The following is a 22,460-nucleotide window of genomic DNA, read 5'->3' as shown; positions in this document are numbered from 1 at the left end:
ATTGATCAGACACAAGAAACAGGAGCAGAAGTAGGCGTCAGAGGCTTAGCCTCTGTGTGAGAGTGGAGGGGTAGACTGACATTAGTGGATTGAAGTGGGTGCATGGATAGGAATGGTGGTGCATGGACAGGAAAGGTTTAGGGAGATATGGGTCAAACATGGGCAAGTGGTACTAGCATAGATGGGTATCTTGGTTGGCATGGATGAGTTGGGCCAAATGCCCTATTTCTGTACTGTTATGGTTCTGTGACTCTATGTAACTGACGGTGCAAGAATTGGGGATTGTGAATAGAGTAATGGGTTTTATGGTTAACTACTCACCTGAGTGAGGAATTGTGTCCATGTGTGTGTCTGGACAAATGTGTAAGGTGCAGTAACTTGTAGTAAAACGTTTGTCATTGCTCCATAGCGCTGGAGTTTCCACACCTGCAGGAGCAGCCTCTGCTATGCTCTTATATTAGTGGTGTGACAGGGTCTTCTGCCTGACCAAGGGCACTTTCTCCCTCCTGGTGTGTGTTTCATGCATCCAGACTTTGCAGAGCCTTTCTTGGAGTTCTCTCCACCGAAAAGGAGCCTTGCAGCTGTCTGACTGCCACAGGCAGTGTGCCTTTAAGAGATGACGCACACGTTTCCCTCATGATTGCACAGTAAAGTGCGGGCAGCTGTGCTCATTTGAAGCTGGTTACCTCTGGAACTCTGTAGGTACCAATGATACTGCTTCTTTCTGGATGCGAACAACCCAACACTGTTCCCTACTAGTTGATTGACAATTTTGTTCATTGTTTTACGGGAGCCCTATTTAATGTTGGTGCTGCACAAAACAGTGCAACAGAAATAGGTAAAATCTAATTGCATATGCAGGTGAGCTGTATTTCTGCGGGAGATAGGGAGGCTGGAAGCTTCAATCCAATGTGGGATCATGGGTTATTTTGTATTTAGAAACCTTTATACTTCAAACTAAACTTTATTCATAATAATAAATGCCTACAAAGAATAAACAGAGCAAAACCTTTACATTTATGGACAACATTTTTAGTAGTGCTAACTTATTTTTTAACACATAGCACCACTCATAAAAAATTACCATAAGTTATAGAACATAAATAAATAGATCGTTCAAAAGAAGAATAGAGAGATAGTGTACATGGACCTTTTTTAAGGTAGCGTCAATAGGAATGGGTTGTTAAATAAGAATACTATTTAAAATAGAAACAAAATTCTCTTGAGCACCTGTGCTGTTTCATCTGACAGCAATGGGTAGCAGATAAAGATATGTTACCGCTTGTCAAAATAGCAGTTTGCATTTAGATTTCTGTTTCCTGACTGTGAGGAAACTAACCAGCTTCTGAACAACAAACACAAAACCTGATGGAACTCAGCAACAGAGCACTTAAGGGAGATCTGGAGAGCTAAAAGAAGACATGACAAGGTAAAGGAGAATCCCAGCAGCTTCTTCACATGTATTAAAAGCGAAAGGATAGCAAAGGACAAAATCAGTCCTCTTAAAGATCAGTCTGGTCATCTGTGCAGGCCTGGATGGAGGCCCATGACTGATGGTGTGCCACAGAGATCGGTGCTGTTGTTACCAATAGCAAAGATCTGGATAATAATGTGGTAAACTGCTCATCAGAAAATTTACAGATGACACCAAGATTGGGGGCGTACTGGACAGCGAAGAAGGCTATCAAAGCTAGTATCAGGATCTGGACTAGCTGGAAAATTAGGCTGAAATTGGCATGTGGGATTTAACGCAGACAAGTGTGAGGTGTTGCACTTTGGGGGACAAACCTAGGACTTACACAGTGAACTGAGGAGTGTGGTAGAATGGAGGGATCTGAGAATACAGATCCATAAGTCCCTGAAAATTGTGTCACAGGTAGATAGGGTCATAAAGAGAGCTTTTGGCACATTGACCTTCAGAAATCAAAATATTAATACAAAAGTTGGGCTGTTATGTTGAAGTTGTTTAAGATGCTGGTTGGGTCTAATTTGGAGTATTGTGTATAGTTCTGGTCACCTACCTACAGAAAAGATATCAATAAAACTGAAAGAGTGCACAGAAAATTTACAAGGATGTTGCTGGGTTTGAGGACCTGAGCTATAGGAAAAGTTTAAATAAGTTAAGGTTGTGGGTTAAGGATGAAAGGTGAAATGTTTAAGGGAAACACGAAGGGGAACTTCTTCACTTAGAGGGTAGTCAGAGTGTGGAATGAGCTGCCAGTGAAAGTGACAGATTCAGGTTCAATTTTAGCATTTAAGAGAAGTTTGGATAGGTACCTGGAAGGGAGCACAATGGATGGCAATAGTCCAAGGGTGGGTCAATGGGACAAGGCAGAATAAAAATTTGGCAGGAGATATGAGCCAAAGGGTTTGTTTCTATGCTCCACGGTGCTATGTCTCCATGATTCTGTGCCGGACATCTGTGAAGGAAATGAACACTGTTGATGTTTCAGGCTGGGATATCTCATCAGGATTGGAAATTGGGGGGGGGAGGGGAAAAGCAGAAAAATAAGGCAGGGGAGAGGGGACGGAGCACAGGCTGCCAGATGATGAATGAGACCAGGTGAGGGCAAAAGTCAGTCAGAAAGGGGCTATGAAGTGAGAAGCTGGGAGAGCATAGGTGGACCAGGTAAAGGGCCGAAGAAGTAACTTACTTGGAGAGGACAATGGAAGAAAGGGCAGAAGGCAGTCAGAGAGGAATGATGGGTCTCGGCCCAAAATGTCAACTCTACTTTTTTCCATAGATGCTGCCTGGCCTGCTGAGCTCCTTTGTGTGTGTTGCTTGGATTTCCAGCATCTGCAGATTTTCTCTTGTTTAGGAATGATCGGCAGGTGAGGCAAAAAGAAGCAGTAAGATGGTAGCCAAAATGAAGAATGGTAAAAGGGAAAAGTATGTGTGCGTGTGTGTGTGTGTGGAAGGGGGGGGGGTAGGAATTACCAGAAGTTAGAGAAATCAATGTGCATTTTATTAGTTTGAAGACAAACAAAAAATGAGGTGTTGCTCCTCCAACCTGAGAGTAGCCTCTTCGTGACAATAGTGGAAGCCAAGGACTGACATGTCAGAATGGGAATGGGAAGTCTAATTGAAATTGGTGGATATCAGGAGATCCTCCGTTTTGCGGCGGTCAATGCAAAGGTGCTCAGCAAAGCAGTTCCCCAATCTGCACCGATGTCGATGAACCTGCATCGGGAATACCGGATGCAATTGACGCCTCTGACTACCGCAGTTGGTATGCTCTACGAAAGATAATGATTCACTCTATGTGCAGCTGCATGAATTTTTGCAAAAAAAGTTGCTGCAAGGACCTAATCCATTTATTAAGTGTGCGTGTGTGTGTGTGTTGGAAATGTGTACATGGACAGGTAAAGAAGAACTTAGGAATTGAACATAAGACTTAACCAAGCAACTTATACACAAATCTCCTGCACAGCAGTTTTGAAGAAAGTTTTTACTTGGATTTCCTGGGCGGAAACAAACTGTTTATTTGGTATCTTTATTTTATGATTTGGTGCCTCCAGTTAAAATGGGATCCTTACCAAAATAAATCTGCATAACATGAAATGGCAACTTGTTCAAAATTAGCGCAGATCGAGTGAATAGTCGAATAAACTAAATAGTCGAATAATCCAGTATTCTTTTTGTGTGTTGCTCAAGGTTTCTTCAGAATTTCTTGTGTTTGTGTTATGTTTATTGCCCCGATAAATCGGCAGAGGTGAATGGAAAGATTAAACGAATGGCAATGGAACAAGCAACATACATCAAAGTTGCTGGTGAACGCAGCAGGCCAAGCAGCATCTATAGGAAGAGGCGCAGTCGACGTTTCAGGCCGAGACCCTATGTTGCTTGAATTTCCAGCATCTGCAGAATTCCTGTTGTTGGCAATGGAACAAAGGCACTTTTATATGTATGTACATGTATGAATGAACAGCAAATGCAATGAATGAATGAATAGCGAAGGCTGCAGGCTGGGGCAGCGCTGAGCTGTGGATCTGTGAATCCTGCAATGTGACCATAAATCGAAGCTGCTCCTTCCCTCCACCACCAAGAGGCGGTCTTTCACACGGCCTCGCCGTAAGAAGCGCGTCACGGGATGAAAGAGGGGCAGCAAACGCGAAAATGCCACTAACTAACATTGTAATGAGGAGACCGAGTGATATAAAAGTCCAGCGTCTTAAAGATTAGGCACTTCCACAAAAAAAAAGTTAGATCGCTCTAGTTTTTAGTTGAAAAAATGTGAAGTTGAATCATAATAGAAACAGATGGAGGTTACCTCGATCAATTTCATTACCGGTGACCAACTGTGAATCTGAGCCGGACAGGGTTCAGATTGCATGGTTACCCATTTTCCTCCTAGAACCTGAAATCGTCGTGTCAAGTCAAAATCCAACCAAAATGAATCGGAACATAAGCCGTTTTAACAGTTCTAGCTCGGGACCCGATGCGTTCAATTTCGATCGCCCAGCCTGGGTGGCGAACACTCTAGCCGGACTGCTCATATTTACCATCGTGATTGATATCCTGGGGAACCTACTCGTCATTTTGTCAGTTTACAGGAACAAAAAACTGAGGAACGCCGGTGAGTCGGAAGTTATTAATGCGTTTTCTATTTTAAGTTTTAATTTATATTTTAAAAGAGCCCCGTATGTTGTTTGATCAAAACTGTGCTGCCCATGTTTAGGTGTTTTTTTGGACGGGGAAGTGGGTGTAGATAGTTGGGGTTGGTGTTTGATTAAACAGCGCGCGTTTCCCAGGTACCTGGAACGGCAGCAGTGTTTTATACATTGAAATACTGTACCACAAATCATTACAGAAATGGTAGCAGCCAACTGATGAAACATCACCGTGATGAGCGGATCATCCCGCTGACCCATTCCGACATCAGGGAAACATGAAGTAATATAGCATAGGAAGGATTACCCCGCTGACCCACTCGGACATCAGGGAAATATGCATAGGAAGAAGCAATTGGCCTCTCCGTATTGGTGCCACCAATTAACCATACTCTCTGGAATTCTCCCCTCCCTTCCCTATCCTCTTGAAAGTTACGAGAGTCGATTTCCACCACATTTCCGAGCGGGATATTTCAGATGTCTTCCGTTTTTAAAGTGAACTTTTCTTTCCAAACTCTTTTCTCTCCCCTCCCCTCCCCTCCCCTCCGTCTCTCTATCTATCTATTTATCTATCTCTCCATCTAATTATCCGTCTGTGCGAGTGAGATCGAAAGAACGTTAGGGTAGTGATTGCTTCGGCATTAGATGACACTCCCGAAGTTGCCTCCTCCTCCGTAATATTTCCCTTTTTTCAGTGGTGATTAGATTGATTTTAAAGTTGGGGTTGCAGCTGAGTTTGACTTTGCATCTTTACACCCCAGTCAGTCCAGGCGCAGTAGTTCAGAGTTTGAGCACTGCCTGATAAATGATAAATGAGACCTGTCGTTTCACCGTGTTAAGCACTCAACAGTACACCGGATGTGGTGCGTAGTGCCGCGGTTCGGCTCCAGGTTAAACACCTGTTGATGCTGAATAGAACAGTTGATTTCAGGTAATCCCATGACAGAAGTGCTTGCATTGATGGAACAAGCAGCAGGTATCAATAGTAGAGGGCTGTGTTAACGCCCATACTTCTAGCGTCAAGGACCGCGGGTGCGTTTTCGAGCGAGATGTCGGGGGTGGTATGACTGATGTTCTGGTGTCCTTAAATCTCTTGCACTTCCTGAAGAGAAAAACTGTTATACCGTCAGCTTTGGATCCGGTTGGAAACGATACTAATATATTTCCCTCACCGTGTTATTATCTTCATTGGAACAATTTGTGGGAAACAAAGAAAATTAGCGCACATATTTCAGAATACAAAGGCAGAAAAGTTTAATGACCCGTTCTCCCCTGATCCACAGACTGTACCGTGTTTGCTGAAGGAGCACCGCAAGCAGCATGCCTTCCCGCAGCCTTGCAATGTTTTTGCGGATTTATCCATATCTATAACTGTTCCGTTTTTATTCACAGATAATGAATGTTGATGGTACTATTTTTACTTTTTCAGTGCAGCTATAAATATTTCTTGAATAAAATTCTTCCCTGTGGTGATGCTAATCCTTAGTGAAGTTTGTAAAGAATTCATCGGTAAAAACAATACTGCTGTTAAGGAGCATTGCCTCTGGCAAATTTCAGCTGACCGTTTCTTGTAAATGCTGTAGTCTGCACCCAATGCTGTCTTTAATTCAATTATTGGCACAATTAGTAAACAAGTACCTTTAAGAGATTAAGCTGTACAATATAAGGACATGAAATATATCTGGATTAGCTCTGATACTTCAATTTTTATCCAATTATGCTTTTGGAGAGGGGGGGGGAGGATTTATTTCTGCAAATTATCCAGTAAAAAGGTAATCAAATGAAGGATCTCAGAAGACACTAAGCAAACTCTTCAGAGTTTGACCAAGATGAATCAGTAAGCTTCTTGAAGGCATCACCGCATACAGTATATTAGCATCATTCAAACCTAAATTTCACAATTCTTCCCTCTGAGTGGTATGAATATCTTTATGGGCAAAGTGTGATGTCAGGAAGTTACTAAACATCCCAGAATGATCTAATTCTAAGAATTAGTCTTCTAATTTAATATATTTGTAATAAAAAAAACTTATGAATTTTCCAAATTCACTGCTAATCCATACCAATTGGCTCAAGAATGTAGCCTACACAGAGTTCTCTAAGCAGCTTATGAAAGAGAAATATACACAGGCTTTTGAAGTGCAGTTAAAATGTTATACATTAATAATGTAAAGAAAAATGCAATGTTCTTTTCAATTTCAGATTTCCTTTAAAGTTCAGTTAAGGCAATTGATGAAAAATTAAATTCGCAACTATATTTGAACAAGCTATGAATACATATTTCATTTTAATATTCCTATGGGTACTTCAAGGTAGACAATGAAAATGAGATACTTTTTTGTTAATGCAAGGAATAACAATCCATAGGTTGGACGTTAATGTTTAATGTAATGTGCTTTTAAAAGGAGCTTTGAAAACTCTTCATAAGTTTGAAAGAATGATGAGAAACAAGTGTAGAATTTAATCGAAGATCCAGGAGATTGAAAAGTTCGTTTAGGCATGGTAAAGAACTAAGTAATCTAATAATATTATGTTTGTATTATTTGAAGTATATTCTATATCTTGCTTGAGCTTATCTAGTAATTAGAGGTGTAGCAGAGCATATCATACGGGGGAATGCCTGTCTTGACTCCGGATGCTTTCTGTGCTCTGGACAGCCACAAGTGTAAGCATCTCGAGGAGTTTAAATCCTAGGTGACATTAGCACAGTCTACCTTTGATGCAGAATGTTTCATAGATAGAGCTTTTTAAGAGGTATTCCTGCCACATCTCAAGTGAATGCAGGCAGAAAAATAATGCTTAATTCCCAGAAAGATTAAAAAAAAAGGACAGGCAGGTACTCCTGGAGACTTCTGAGGGCATCATAGATTAAATCCTTGGCATGAATGGGGAGTACACCATTGTACTGGATGTGACACAAATGCACAGGAAGGGAAAAGTGTCAAGAGGTTGATGGATATAGAGCGTGCTTTAGTTAGTGGAATACATAGGTGTTTCTGTGGTTGTAGAAATAATCCTGGCTCTTGAACCAGAGGTATTCGATCAACTTCACTCATCCGAACATTGTGCCAATTCCGCAACCTAAGAACTTACTTTCAAGAACTCTCCATTTCATGTCCTTGATATTTATTGCTGTTCATTTGTTATTATTATTTTGTTTGTTTTTTGTTGTCTTTTTGTTTGTACAGTTTGTTGTCTATTGGACATTGGTCATCTGTCCATCTAGTTTTTCATTGATTCTATTCTGTTTCTTTGTATTTACTGTGATGGTACTTAAAAAAATGAATCTCAGGTTAGTATATGGTGACATATATGTACTAAGGTAATAAATTTACTTTGAAATGTGAACTTTAAACTTTGTTATGTTCCTTGCCTGGTAACATGGTTACGAATATCACAAAGTGACTAGGGAAAATCTTTAGTGGGCAGTGGAGGAAGGATGAGCAACCAAAAATCATGGTCTACATAATCACAAATGACAAAAGTAGATAAAGAAATCTACCCTGCAAGTAGATTTTATAGAATTATGAAAATGATTAAAAATCAGCATCTCAAACATAGCAATATCCAGATTACTCATTGTGCCAAGCACCAGTGATTTTAGAAATAAGGTTGTTGAGGGTGAGACTTGCAGTGCAAAGGAGGGAGATTTAGGCTAGTTTTTCAGGGAAATGGACAAAAGAAAGTAGAAGTGAAGGAGAAAAATGCTGCAAACAATGATCAAGGGAGATAACTAGCACCAGAAGATGAAGCAGGAAGTTTTTAGATAGGGTCAAACTGAGCAAAGAGTACAAGGCAGTATAGGGTGTGCTTACTGTGCATGCAGGTAAATGTGAGAAGCATGCGAAACGAGGTTGGTGAGCTGCAAATGGAGTTGACCAAATGGTATTAAAAAGTTGTAATAATAGGAACACAGCTAAAAATGGGGATGACAAGTTCTTCTAAATATTAATGGATGCAATTTATTCAGGGAGGGTAGAGAAAGGGAAAATGCAGTGGGAGAGGCATTGTAGATTAAGGAGAATGTTACAGTACTGGGGAAAGAAGATGTTCTGGAACAATCAAGGACATAATCTATGTGATTGGAATCAATAACTGAAAGAGATGCAATTATACTATTCCACTACTACACTCAGTGGCCACTTTATTAAGTGGCGGTGGGGGTGGGGGGGGTTGTTGGGAGGCAACTGCACAGGATCAAAAGAAGCAACAGAAAGTGTAAAATGAGTCAGCTCCATCATGGGTACTAGTCTCCATCATATCCAAGACATCTTCAAAGAGTGATGCCTCAGAAAGTTGGTGTCCACTATTACATTCCCCTCACCCAGGACATGCCCTCTTCTCATTGCTATCATCAGGGAGGAGGTACAGAAGCCTGAAGGCACACACTCAGTGATTCAGGAACAGCTTCTTCCCCTCTGCCATCCGATTTCTGAATGGACATTGAACCCATGAGCACTATCTCACCACCTTTTTATTTCTGTTTTCGCCTTTTTATTTTTAACTATTTATTATACATATACATACTTACTATAAATCATTTATTTTTTTCTGTTTATCCTGTAGTGCATTGTATTGCTGCTGCTAAGATATCAAATTTCACAACATCAGAATACCACCGTGATATTAAACCTGACTCAGATTCTGAATTAGAATACAACAAGTGTCATTTCCTTCGTAATTGTACAATCATCCATAACTGTTGTATTCAGTCCAGCAGTTTGAAAGCTTCACATAAATCACCTCTCAGGGTACAAACACTTTCAAAGTAATGTGGCACAAGAACAATGACTGAAAGAATAGACCATAAAATATAGAAGCAGAAGTGGGCCATTCGGCCCATCGAGTCTGCTCCGCCATTCAATCATGGGCTGATCCAATTCTTCCAGTCATCCCCACTCAGCTGCCTTCACCCCATACCCTTTGATGCCCTGGCTAATCACAAACCTATCTATCCCTGTCTTAAAAACATGCAACAATTTGGCCTCCACAGCTGCTCATGGCAACAAATTCCCCAGATTTATCACCCTCTGACTAATGTAATTTCTCCACATCTCAGTTCCAAAAGGACGTCCTTCAATCCTGAAGTCTTGCCCTCTTGTCCTAGAATCCCCTACTATGGAAATATAGGGAATACTATGGAAATATATACTGTCCTGCTATAGAGACAACTTTGCCATATGTAATCTGTTCAGGCCTTTTAACATTCGGAATGTTTCTATGAGATCCCCCCTCATTCTCCTGAACTCCAGAGAATACCGCTCAAGAGCTGCCAATCATTCCTCATACGGTAACCCTTTCATTCCTGGAATCATTCTCGTGAATCTTTTCTGAACCCTCTCCAATGTCAGTATATCCTTTCTAAAATAAGGAGCCCAAAACTGCACAAAATACTACAAGTGTGGTCTCATGAGTACCTTATGGAGCCTCAACATCACATCCCTGCTCTTATATTCTATTTCTCTAGAAATGAATGCCAACATTGCATTCGCCTTCTTCACCAATGACTCAACCTTGAGGTTAACCTTTAGGGTATCCAGCAGAAGGACTCCCAAGTCCCTTTGCATCTCTGCATTTTGAATTCTCTCCCCACCTAAACAATAGTCTGCCCGTTTATTTCTTCCACCAAAGTCATGACCATACACAAGAAGCATGGCAAAGCAGGAATTCTGAAGTCTATGTAGAATATACAGTGAAGCTGAAAAAAACAATACATCCCGTGATGAAATAACAGAAGTTCAAGAAATTTTTGATGCATGAACCCAATCGTTTGGCTGCCCTTCTTCTATCTGCATACAGGCAGAGGCTAAAGAGCAAAGCTCTAGAGATATGGACAACGAAGAGGTGGTAATAGGAGGCAGATGTGCAGCTATGGGATTGCTTCAAGTTAGTGGACTGCGCTGTGTTCAAGGACTCCTCTGTGAATCTATATGAATACACCATGGTTGTCATGTAATATTAAAACAGTTGTCGTTGAGTGTGTCCCTCAAATTCATTCAGTCTTCCCCAAACAGAAGCCCTGGATGAACCATGAGATCCACAATCAGAGGCATTAAAGTCTGGTGACCAAGAAAGTTACAAGAGGTCCAGGTACAATCTTTGGAAAGCCATCTCATGGGTGAAGTGGCAATTCCAAACTAATCTTGAATCAGTGAATAGTTTGTGGCAGGGCTTGAATATTGTCACCTCTTATACGGTAAAATCAAGTGACATAGGCAACAAAAGGGCTTCACTTCCAGATGAGCTGAATGCCTTCTATGCTCGCTTTGACCATCAAAATATAGAGGAACCATCTCAAAAACTCCAAACAGCAGCCTCCGACGATCCTGTGATTTCAGTCTCTTAGGCCAAGGTGCGAGCGGCTGACAGGAAGATGGACCCACAGGGTATCTGACCCAGTATTACAGACCTGTGCTAGAGTGTTCACGAGTCTCCACTTGGCAGTGTATGGAGTAAGACATTTTTGTCATAGCTCCATCTTTCACAACTTCCTTTCCACTGCTAGTTTCGTTTCAAGTTTGAAGATTTATTATATTTGCTGAAGGTCTTACGATTTAATTACGATGGCTGATACTCGATCTGGAACCCAATTAAGAAGTGGCAAAACTCTTCCCGAACCTCAACAAACAAAGAAATCAGAGGAAGTTTTTACTTCAGAAAGAATGCTCTCTTTAATAGAAACTATTAATGTGAAGATCAGTGCGGTTGATACCAAAATTGATAAATTGATGAACGCTAATGAAATACTTGAAAAAACCATTCTCGCTGTTCAGGAATCTTTGAAAAATCTGGAAGATCGATATAGAACCATAGAAACTACAGCACAGAAACAGGCCTTTTGGCCCTTCTTGGCTGTGCCAAACCATTTTCTGCCTAGTCCCACTGACCTGCACACAGACCATATCCCTCCATACACCTCCCACCCATGTATCAGATATCAGATGCTTAAGGAGAGCACTCATAGAATTGAAAGGGAACTGGAGTTAATGAATCAAACCATTAAAGAGCAGGATTTGAAGATGTCTTTTATGGAAAAGAAAATTAATGAGACTACTTCGGAATTATCAGGAATTAAGAAGAAAACGATTGATTTGGAAAGCAGAAATCGCAGGATGAATTTAGGCATACTGGGTTTGCCTGAAAATACAGAAACCGGTGAGCCTTTCAAGTTTTTTTCAGACATGTTATATTCACTCTTTAGTGACATTCTTTTGTCTGATATTGGACAGAACCCACGTCCTAAGCCTTCAGCCAAAACTAAACCGCGTCCTGTAATTCTATGTTTGCATTATATTACAACCAAAGAAGCTATTCTTTGGAATGCAAGGAAAAGGGATAAGCTAATTTATAACGAAGTTAAGATTTGTATAGTTGAAGATTTCACCCCAGAGATTTATGCTGGAAGAATTAAATATTGGGAAGTGATGATGGAACTTTTTAAAATTAACTGTCGCCCATCTCTGCGTTATCCGGCTCGTCTGATGATTATTCCACCCCATGTTCATCTAAAACGGATTGACTCTGCAGAGATGGTTGGAAATTTATAAGAGAGTTTAAGTCCACTTCGTAAGCAATTTGAAAAGTTGATCCTTAGCTGGCAGTTGTTTGTAACACCGTCGATGAAAGTCCACTCCACGTTTTATGAATGCCCAGACACAGACTTGGCTGACTCACTTAGATCTGTTGTTGTTTGCTTTAACAGTTAATGTAGTTTTAAATTTAACATATATATATATTTACTTATTTTTTTCTTTGATTTGCAAGTCTTTAATATTAGTTGTAGTATATTAGTTGATTGGATTTATCCTTTTTTTGAATACATGGCTGCATTTTTTAAGTAGGTTTAAGATGGCCATCGTTAATTCGGTCTTAACTATTGTTAGAGATAATATGAAAATATTTGGAATCTGTTTACTTGTTTATGTATTATTTGTTATGTCTTCTTCGTGGTGGTAATGTTTTACTTTGTAAACAGGGGCTGCTATCTGGAGGCAAGGGTTAAAGGTTATTAGAATAGCATGCTGTCCGCCTATTGGATGGTTTCTGGGTTTCCGGGGTAGAAAGATGGATCTATTAGATTAGTTTAAAAAAAAAGAAAGAAAAGAAAGAAATAGTGTTCACTAAGATCTTTAACTTTACGCTTCATCAACTTTACGCTGAGGTCCCCTGCCACTTCAAGCAGGCTTCAATTATACCGATGCCGAAGAAGGACATAGTAACTTGCTTCAATGACTATGTCCAGTAGCACTTACATCCACACTGATAAAGCATTTTGAAAGGTTGTTGATTAAGCATATCAACTCCTACCTGAGAAGCGACTTGCACCTGCTCCAATTTGCCTACTGGAGCAACAGGTCCACAACAGATGCCATCTCATTGGCTCCTCATTCAATCCTGGAACACCTGGACCGCAAAGATGCATACACCAGGATCCTCCTTACTGAATACAGCTTGCCATTCAGTATGATCATCCCATCAAAACTAATCAATAACTTCAAGACCTTTTGTGTCTATATATCCTTTTGCAATTGGATCCTCAATTCCCTCACTTGCAGAACCCAGTCCATTTGGATTTGCAACAACATCTCCTCCATGGTCTCCATCAGCACAGATGCACCACAAGACTGTGTGCTTAGCCCCCCGCTCTACTCACTTTACACTTATGACTGTGAGGCTAAGCACAGCTCCAATGCCATATTCCAGTTTGCCGATGTCACCACTGTCATAGGCCAAATCAAAGGTGGTGATGAATCAGCATATAGGAAGGAGATTGAAAATCTGGCTGAGTGGTGCCATAACATCTACACAAAATATTGTCGCAGGAAAGTAGCATCCATCATCAGGGACCCCCATTATCCAAGACATGCTCTCTTCTCACTGCTGCCAATAGGAAGAAGGTACAGGAGCCTCAGGACTTACACCACCAGGTTCAGGAACAGTTATCACCTACCTCTCAGCAAACAGGATCTTGAACCAAAGGGGATAACGTCACTCTACTTCACTCGATCCGTCATTGCAATGTTCCCACAACCCATTGAACTCTTCATTTCATGTTCTCGATATTTATTGCTTATTTATTTACTATTATTGTTTCTTTCTTTTTGTACTTGCACAGTTCGTTGTCTTTTGCACACTGGTAGAACTCCCACATTGATGTGATCTTTCATTGATTCTATTGTGGTTATTATTCTATTCTGACCTTATTGGTTTTGTCTGCAAGAAAATGAATCTCAGGGTTGTTTATAGTGACGTATATGTACTTGGATGATAAATTTACCTTGAACTTTGAACTTTTATTCAGCTTCTAAGATGCTTTCTTTGTATTATATCACAATGAAAAACACCTTGTTGCACTGCATATCCTGTTCTGAAATTATCTTTCTTTGTGATAGTATTTCTTGATTATTTGAACTAAATGTCCCCTCTTTAAGATGGATTAGTGAAAAGGGATGTTTACATTTGTTTTCCAAATTGGATAACATTTACCGTATTGAATGACTGTTTCAAAGTAAAGGAGAGAATTTTAATTTTGTATTTTCATCTTTTGGTGAATGAGCTCAAATTTCAGCCATCAGTATAATTGTTTTTGTTATTTCTGGTAACAGGCTGGGCAGATGAGATTTCAAATGAGCAAGGATAAAAAGTATCTGTAAGTCTACCTGCAGAGCAGCTTCCTATAATTTTGTACTTTTCATGTAATTAAATAATAAAACTTTATAAATGAATGTGATCCTTTGCAAGAACAAAAACATATTTGTATCATAACATTTTTCAACACAGGACCATATAAACGACAGTAAGACAAATCTCACTGAAGAGCTCATTCATAAATTAATGCAAATATTCATATTAATACTAATCTACTATAGGAAGCTCACATCTGTAAACTAATAAATAGAAAGTACAGATAAACCATTCACATAGCAAGTCACAAAAATTTCAAAACTCACCATTCTTAGTCACCATTTGATTGTCGCTATTGTTAGGGGACTCTGAATTCTGACTCACGGTGAAACCACAAGTGTATCTTTTGTTGGTTGAAGGCAGGTGAAACCAGGAAAGGCACCCCAATAAGTACAAGTTTGACAAGCACCCATGGAACAGGCAAACACTTTGATCTTTCGTCCCAATACAGCCTGTACTTTTTCAAATACATCCCATGTCCATTAACACAGTGTTCAGCATACCGTCATAGATCAATTACACATTGTGATGGTCACTCCCCATTGTCCTCTAGCACGCAGCATTGCTCTGTACTTACAAAAGGACATTAACATCTACACACATAAAAGATAAGCTCGAATGCAGACACTAAGAAAGAATCCATAAACCTAGCTCTCAAAGTGACCAACAGACAGTTATTTACTGAGGGACAATAATGGACCTACTGTGTTTACCTTGTACAGACACTTCACAAATATTACCCACTAACAGACCCCACATGCAGGAAGAACAGAAAGGGCTAAATTGTCATTTTATCCTCCAGACATTCAACCGATGTCTTACAAAAGTTAATATGACACAGTAAGTCACATCTATCAGCAGCTAGCCCAGGTGTCCTTTTAACTTCAAACAGATTACTGCTTACAATTTAGAGTACATTAAGACTCAAGGCTGATTCTTACTTACGACAAGAAATTCATCACAGAATATTTGTTAGAAGTTTAACTTTGTCACAAACAATTCTGACCCTTTGGAAAGGTCATGCAGAAAGCTGAGGTTAGCAATAAGCCTCTCGGGCCCTGGAAAGTGAATTTCCATCATAGCAAGAGACTATGTTTTAATAACTGCAGATGGCAAAAGGCAGTATTAATATCGTCTGAATAATTTTAAGAGGCTTACTATTAAGTCAATATACTTATCCAGGAAATCCAACAAGCAAAGTGAGATCGCTGAATTTAGTTTTATGGCTTTTATTCAAAATTACTTGTATCTTCAAGACAATGGTGTAACTGTAGTTTAACAGCAAATTTAATATACAAAATACAATGTTGTCCTTGGAATAATTCATAAAAAAGAGATTAATATATGCATCCAGGGTTGACAAAAATACCTTATCAGATTCCTGATTGCTTTGCAGACTTTCTTTAATAATGCAGTCAATGGCATTTCAAAAGAAGTTTGCTAAATGTAAATCCTATTAATTAATGCATCTGATATTTAACAGATTATCTTGCTGTGATTATAGAATATTGTTTTTGAAAATAAGGGCGATTTGACTTCTTTCTTACACATGTTGTATCAACAATCAATGTAATAGTTCTGATTTCACTAATTTTACAAAACCAAATTCATCCAAAGAGTATATCTAGAGAATATCAAGTAAGTTGTTAAACTGAAATGTAAATATAACAGTTCACATTTTTCTTTTCTGCTTCCTTTGACAGATGGTATTGAAAAGAAGAATTTCAAAGAATAGTAAATGTACCTAATTTTCATGTTTTTTTAGTAATCAACTGATTGCTGGCATTTATTGTCTTTCCTATTTCCTTTGAACTGTGTGATTTGCTGGGCCACAGGACAGTTATGCAGCACCCACATTGTTGGATAAGGGTATTAGATCTCCTTAATTTTTATCTCCATAGGAATATGTAGGTGTTTGTTCTGCATTCCACATTTAATGAATTCCCAACATCCTGTGATGGAATGTAGACTCACGCCTCTAGACTATTATTCTAAGATTCTGTATTAATATCATACACAATATGGTTAACGTCAATCATTCTTATGACTATTGGGAGTTGACATGAGTTAGCAAAGTTGTTAAACAAAGGCTCCATCTAGTTTTTCAGGAGGATGTAAAAGAATCATAACACTATTTTAATGGATAACAGGAGAGTTCACTCAGTGCCCTAGCCAATATATATCCCTCCAACAACGTTATTAAAAGTAAATAGTACAACAGGTTATTATCTCCTTGTTGTTTGTGAGTCTTTGCTATATTGAAGTTTGATTCTTCATTCTATATTACAACATCAAAATGCACTTCTCCAGTTATAAAACACTTTAGAATACCTTGCGGATATGAAAACTAATATGAAATTTATTTTTCCCTTTTAGTACATATTTTCTCACTGTGCCCATTATAATCCACAAAATTAAATATGATGTGTTGCAGAACTTTAAAATGATACGGGGAAACTCAGCAGGTCAGGCAGCCTCTATGGAAAAGAGTGAACAATCAATGCTCCAGGGTGGGACCCTACATTAGCCTGATGAATGGTCTCGGTTCGAAACGTCAAATGCACTCTTTTCCATAGATGTTGCCTGACCTGCTGAGTTCCTTAAACAATTTGTGTGGTTTGCTTTGGATTTCCAGCATCTGCAGATTTCCTCATGTTTATAATTAAAATGATTCATTCTAATGGATTAACAATTCTTTTAAAAACTCCTTAAAGCAAGGCACCTTGATTTTTGCAGTTGTAAGTTACTTTTTCGGCTAGTTTCCTTCAGACTAACCTGTTGTGCATGTTTATCTATTAAGTACTGATTCAAGAAGTATCAGATATACATCTCAAAACACACGCAAAATGTTGGAGGAACTCAGCAGGTCAGGCAGCATCTGTGGAGAAGAATAAACAGATGATATTTTGGGCTGACACTCTTCATAGGGACTGAGAGGGAAGGGGGAGAAAACCAGAATTAGAAAGTGGGAGGGAGGGGCAGTAGGACAAGCTGTTTATTCGCTTCCTTAGATGCTGCCTGACCTGCTAAGTTCCATCAGATTTGTCTTACTCAACAAATCTTTTGCAACCATATAAAAGCATTTTGCTTACAATATATTACAGTATAATTTTAGAATGAACTAGATCTGGGGAAGAAAACATAGCAAAAATATTGCTACCCATACATGTTCCAGGTGATCACTCAGACCATAAGACATAGAAGCAGAATTAGGATTTCGGACCACCGAGGCTGCTGTGCCATTCCAACTTGGCTGATTTATTATCCCTCTCAACCCCATTCTCCTGCCTCTTCTCGTAACCTGAGCACCCTTACTAATCAAGAACCTATCAACTTTTATTTTAAACATACCCAATGACTTAGTCTCCACAGCTGTCTGTGGCAATGAATTCCACAGATTCACCACCCTGTGATGGGCACTGAGAATTTATTTATCTTTCATGAAAGTGCCCAGTCTTTCAAGCAACAGTTCATGGTTGCTCAGGATCAGTTTTATGGTTTGCGTGCGTGTGTGTGTGTGTGTGTGTCTGTATAAGTGTGCACTCGTGTACATACATGACAAAACATTTTTTCCCAATTAGTGTGATTTGAAAATGTATAATGAATAGAGACATTCATTCTCAGGCAGATGTGCTGGTTGAATAATAAAGAAAAAGTACTGTACGTATTTTGTACTTTGCTTCTGAAATTTATTTCCACTGATTTCACTATCTATGACATTTTTAGTAATTCCAGTCAAAGATGAATCTATACCAAAAAAGAAATGGACATTGGAATATTTAAATAATATAGAGAGAAACATAAGAAACGGGTTTACAAGAGACAGACAGAAAGAAATTTAGGATGAAATTCCATGTTATTAACTTACTTGAACATTAATCTGCAACAATAGTTAAACCACATTTTTAATGTAACTTAACAGTAATAAAAATGTAAAGGTTAAAAATATCACTCACATTGAAGAAACTAGATTCTATCATTTTCTCATTTCATAAGTGGGTAACCAGTATGTCAGTACTGTAACTCAATGCTGTTACATGTCTTTCAATGACAAGACCATTAGACAGGCTCAATTATACTGTGGCCTGTTTAGATTATTAGAGTGAGACTTCAGATTTTATTCATTTGACTCGCGTGCATGGATTTTTATAATTGACCATCCCTCCCCCGCAAATGATAATCACAAACTGTTTCTATCGTAAAACCCTGCTTGTTTTGGTCATTTGCTAGGATATTCTTAAAGAATTATAATAGCTTGTTATATCAATTTTTTAAATTCAGTTGGCTATATACTCTGGTAATAGTGGGAAAATAGCTTATTGTCAGTGTTCATTTGGTTATTTTTCTGAATATGACTGTACTGCATATGATAATATTGTCATTGCTTTGACAACTACTGTATTTTCTTTAATATATATTTCTTTGCGTCTACAAACTCTAATGGAAATTTGTTAGTCAATGATGCAGTAAACGCAGTCTGATATGAAACAAGCAACACACACAAAATGCTGGAGGAACACAGCAGGCCAGGCAGTATCTGTGGAAAAGAGTAAATAGTTCACATTTCAGGCCTAGACCCTTCATCAGGACTGGAGGAAAAAGATGGGAAGTCAGAGTAAGAATGTGGGGGGGAGGGGGAGGGGGAGGAAGAAATACAAGGCGATAGGTGAAACCAGGAGAGGGGAAGGGGTTAAGTAAAGAGTTGGGAAGTCGATTGGTGAAATGGATAAAGGGCTGGAGAAAGGGGAACCGTATTGCAACTCACGAGAAATTTAATTAGTTTTTTCCCTTGTCTCTGTGTATCAAAATACTACACTCCATGACAACTATAGCAGAAGGCAGAGTCGTCACCCCGGTTTTGTTTTTAATTAAAACCTAACAGGGGCGTTGCAGAATTGAGACCTTTGTACTGCAAGTTGCTCCTAGCAGTCACCTTAAGCTATCATAACTGAAGCAAGAGACATCTACTGTACTTGGACTCAGAAGATAAAAGGGACAGCTTTCTAGCAGTCAGATAACAGCTACACAGAGAATCTAGGACTAGGTCATTAATTAGTCCAGGGTGTGAAATTCTAGGGATATGATTTTCAATTAATGTATTATTTCATTTTGCTTTGTTATAAAAATGAAATCCAATCACAAGCTCTTTCAAGTGCATTCTCCTTTGGGGCAAATAGTTTATTGTGAAGGATAAGTTGCACCAGTGTGTGGCAGCTGCTGTCATTGTTGTTCTCCCTGCTTGGTTTTGCCTGAAATGGTGTTCATGTCATGTATGTCAGGCTAATGTAATTAAATAATCCTTCAATGCCACGAAACAGAATGATGCTACCTGCATAAATATTATTCCCCAAGATCACAATTGTGCACTAATTTGACTAATTCCCTTGCTGCTATATTCATCTTGCCCCGATTGAGTGTAAAGTTCATTTGTATGTCTGGGCTCTCATCCACTAGATGTTTTGCTTATAGTTATGGTGGCCCCTTACCATGGTATTTGTGAGATGGGTAACATTTATGATGGAGGTTGAAGAATGAGGTAAGGTTTCTGCTCTATATTGCCTTTCTCTCAGAGCACCTATTGTACAGGATGCTGAAAGCAACAGAAATAGGGGAAGGTTAATTGCTTCTGAAAGAATAGAGAATGCCACATCAACCGTATCTATGTGTTATAAGTTGAGTGAAAATTGGCACTGCTACTTCTGAGCCTTCATTAGTTACGGCCCATTGAATACCTTGAAATGGTCAGTTACTGCAATGGTTTAAAATGGATCTCAATAAATGTCTCAGGAGGTATTTTACAAGGTTGAATGATTATGAACTTAATTTCCTTAATGTTAGTCCCTCAAGCATCTTTGTTCATTTAACAACAATTCAATAAATATTTTTATGTGTACTCCTGCCTGCCATGTAGCTGAGACAGTGGCTGGTTATGACTGACATTGTGCAGCAGTCCAAGCCATTCAAAGGCTTTTGCCCAACCAGAGTGGAACTGATGTGAAATCTGCATTCTATGTGGCTGCCAGAGTACTGCAACTCATGAGGGAAGAACGGGATCTTGTAGCAAGCCATTTAAATTAAAAGATTGGTAAATCATTTACTGCTGTGTTATTTTCTGAACAGTTGGACTACACATCAAAATGTAGAGGAATTTCTGTTTGCTTTCCCTCTGGGATACTCTCACTACCTGTGTATACAGCTTATAGGATGATTCAGTAGGTTCCTGATGAAAATTGTCACTCTCTAAGCCCTTGTGGATGTTTCCCTTACTCCTTCACTTTGTACAGAAATTCATCTTCAGATATTCAGCTGGGTTTCGCTCATCCTTCTGCCCCTCATGCAGTGCTATATAACCCTCAAGCTCAGGATCTGCATGTTGCCCTTGCGTGGCACCAACCACTGTCTGGACATGCAACGTAAAAGTTGAAGTCTTGTCACCTGCTAGGTAGGCAGTGAAAGGCATCTCCAGAATGATGCAAGCAATGAAGTCTTATTTTAAAGAGACCAAAGTTGTTTTCCAACATGATTGGGCTCCTTGATCTCATTGTATTTGTGCTTGGCGGCTGTAGTGTAAGACGAGGAGGTCAAAGCCAGGGTCCATCCCTTTTAATTCATAACATCATTTCCAGTAATGCAATGAACCAGCAGAGTCATTATTGAGGAGTATCTCAGAAGTAAATATTGGAGAAAATACTTTCCCCATAAGTCTCCAGATGTCAGCAGACTGAGATTTGAAAAGCAAAAAGCTAGAACTATGTGTTCCTAATAGTTGTGAGTGAATTGATGACAATCATAGTGTGGAATTTAGCCTCCAATTTATGATGTACTGTATATAGCAAGGGTGTATTAAGCCATAATATTACTCAGTGCATGTCTGACACCAGGAACAGGTCAGGTGTACAAATATGGATCAAAGCAGAAGAGCTTGATAACATTTTGAGTTGGCATGACTGAAAGGTAAATTCTGCATGAAAGTGAATGTTACACTATTAAAAAAATGGATATGCAATCAATTTTTGTTGACTAAATTGATAATTATAATTCTAAGTTTAAGGCTGTTTAAGGCTGCTTAAAATTTTTCTAAGCTTCAGGACACCAGAGCAAATATGTCACAAGACTCTGAAATACATGACCACCTCAGTTTATTGAAGCTTGTTAACATTTAAAAAAACCAATGGTTTAAGGCAGGTAGCCGAAAGCAAAGAAAATAAAAAGATTCGGAAACAGAGTAACTCATAGTATTCAGGTTACTTGATGAAGGATAAGCATCAAACACTAATCACGATTGTGGGTCTAAATATTTTGCTTCCATGCTGTAATTTCTATGTAGTCTCTTCAGTCTGCTTTCCCCATAACCTTAGTGAAACTCAATAGAATATTTACTTTCTCATTTTCTCCACTAGCCTTCCTGAGCTACTTGTACTCTGCTAGACTTCATGTCAGAAAAAAAAGTGCATTGATACTCATTTCACTTTGGGCTCCAGCAGATGTACAGCTCTTTGGAGCAAAGCCAAATCTCTGCCCTGACTACATGAAACCAGTATTTCTGTATGCTGTTCCACTTAATATTTCCTTACTTCAACATAAATTATTATGGTAAGGTACATTATAGAAGCAACTCATTTTAATTGCTTACCAGCCACGTAACAAAGTTCTGATTTTCTGAAATTCCAGAGAATCATGAGAATCCCAACAGTACTTCATATGCAGCAGAAGTCAAATCTTCAGTTATTTTACAATATTATTCTTCATGTTAAACACAACTTTATTTTTAATAAAATAATGTACCATCATGCACCACACACACCTGAACTTTTTGAACAAGGTATCAAAGTATAACGTAATTTCTAAGGGTCGAAAACTCAGAGGTTTGTGGTGCTATGCTCATTCCACACTAACATATGGAAGTGAATGTTGGGCAATATCAAAGCAAAATGAGGGAAGACACAAAGCTGCAGAAATGTGGTTTTTGAAAAGAATGATGAAAATATCGTGGAAGGGCAGAGTAAAAAATGAGGAAGTGTTGCAAAAAGCCTGAATAGGAAGAGGGCTGATATCATCAATCCAGAAATGGCAGCTAGACTTCCTGGGGCATATACTGAGGAAAGGGAATCACAAACATCATGCAGTGATGGGAAAAACTGATGGAAGAACAAGTCGCAGTCAAC

At 39.0% G+C, this 22,460-nt stretch overlaps 1 protein-coding gene across 1 annotated transcript in view; it reads left to right on the top strand.

Moving 5' to 3' along the window:
* The first annotated feature begins 4,116 nt into the window (after positions 1-4,116).
* Positions 4,117-22,460, top strand: part of LOC134343991 (melatonin receptor type 1A-like) — a 78,663-nt gene continuing 60,319 nt past the window's right edge. Inside the window, exon 1 of the mRNA XM_063043019.1 lies at positions 4,117-4,577. Coding sequence (XP_062899089.1) covers positions 4,394-4,577 — 184 coding nt within the window. The 5' untranslated portion in view covers positions 4,117-4,393. The remainder of the gene's footprint in view (positions 4,578-22,460) is intronic.

The sequence above is a fragment of the Mobula hypostoma genome, chromosome 3 (assembly GCF_963921235.1).
Source record: "Mobula hypostoma chromosome 3, sMobHyp1.1, whole genome shotgun sequence".
NCBI classification, from domain to species: domain Eukaryota; kingdom Metazoa; phylum Chordata; class Chondrichthyes; order Myliobatiformes; family Myliobatidae; genus Mobula; species Mobula hypostoma.
This window is presented reverse-complemented; position numbering and strand designations above follow the sequence as displayed.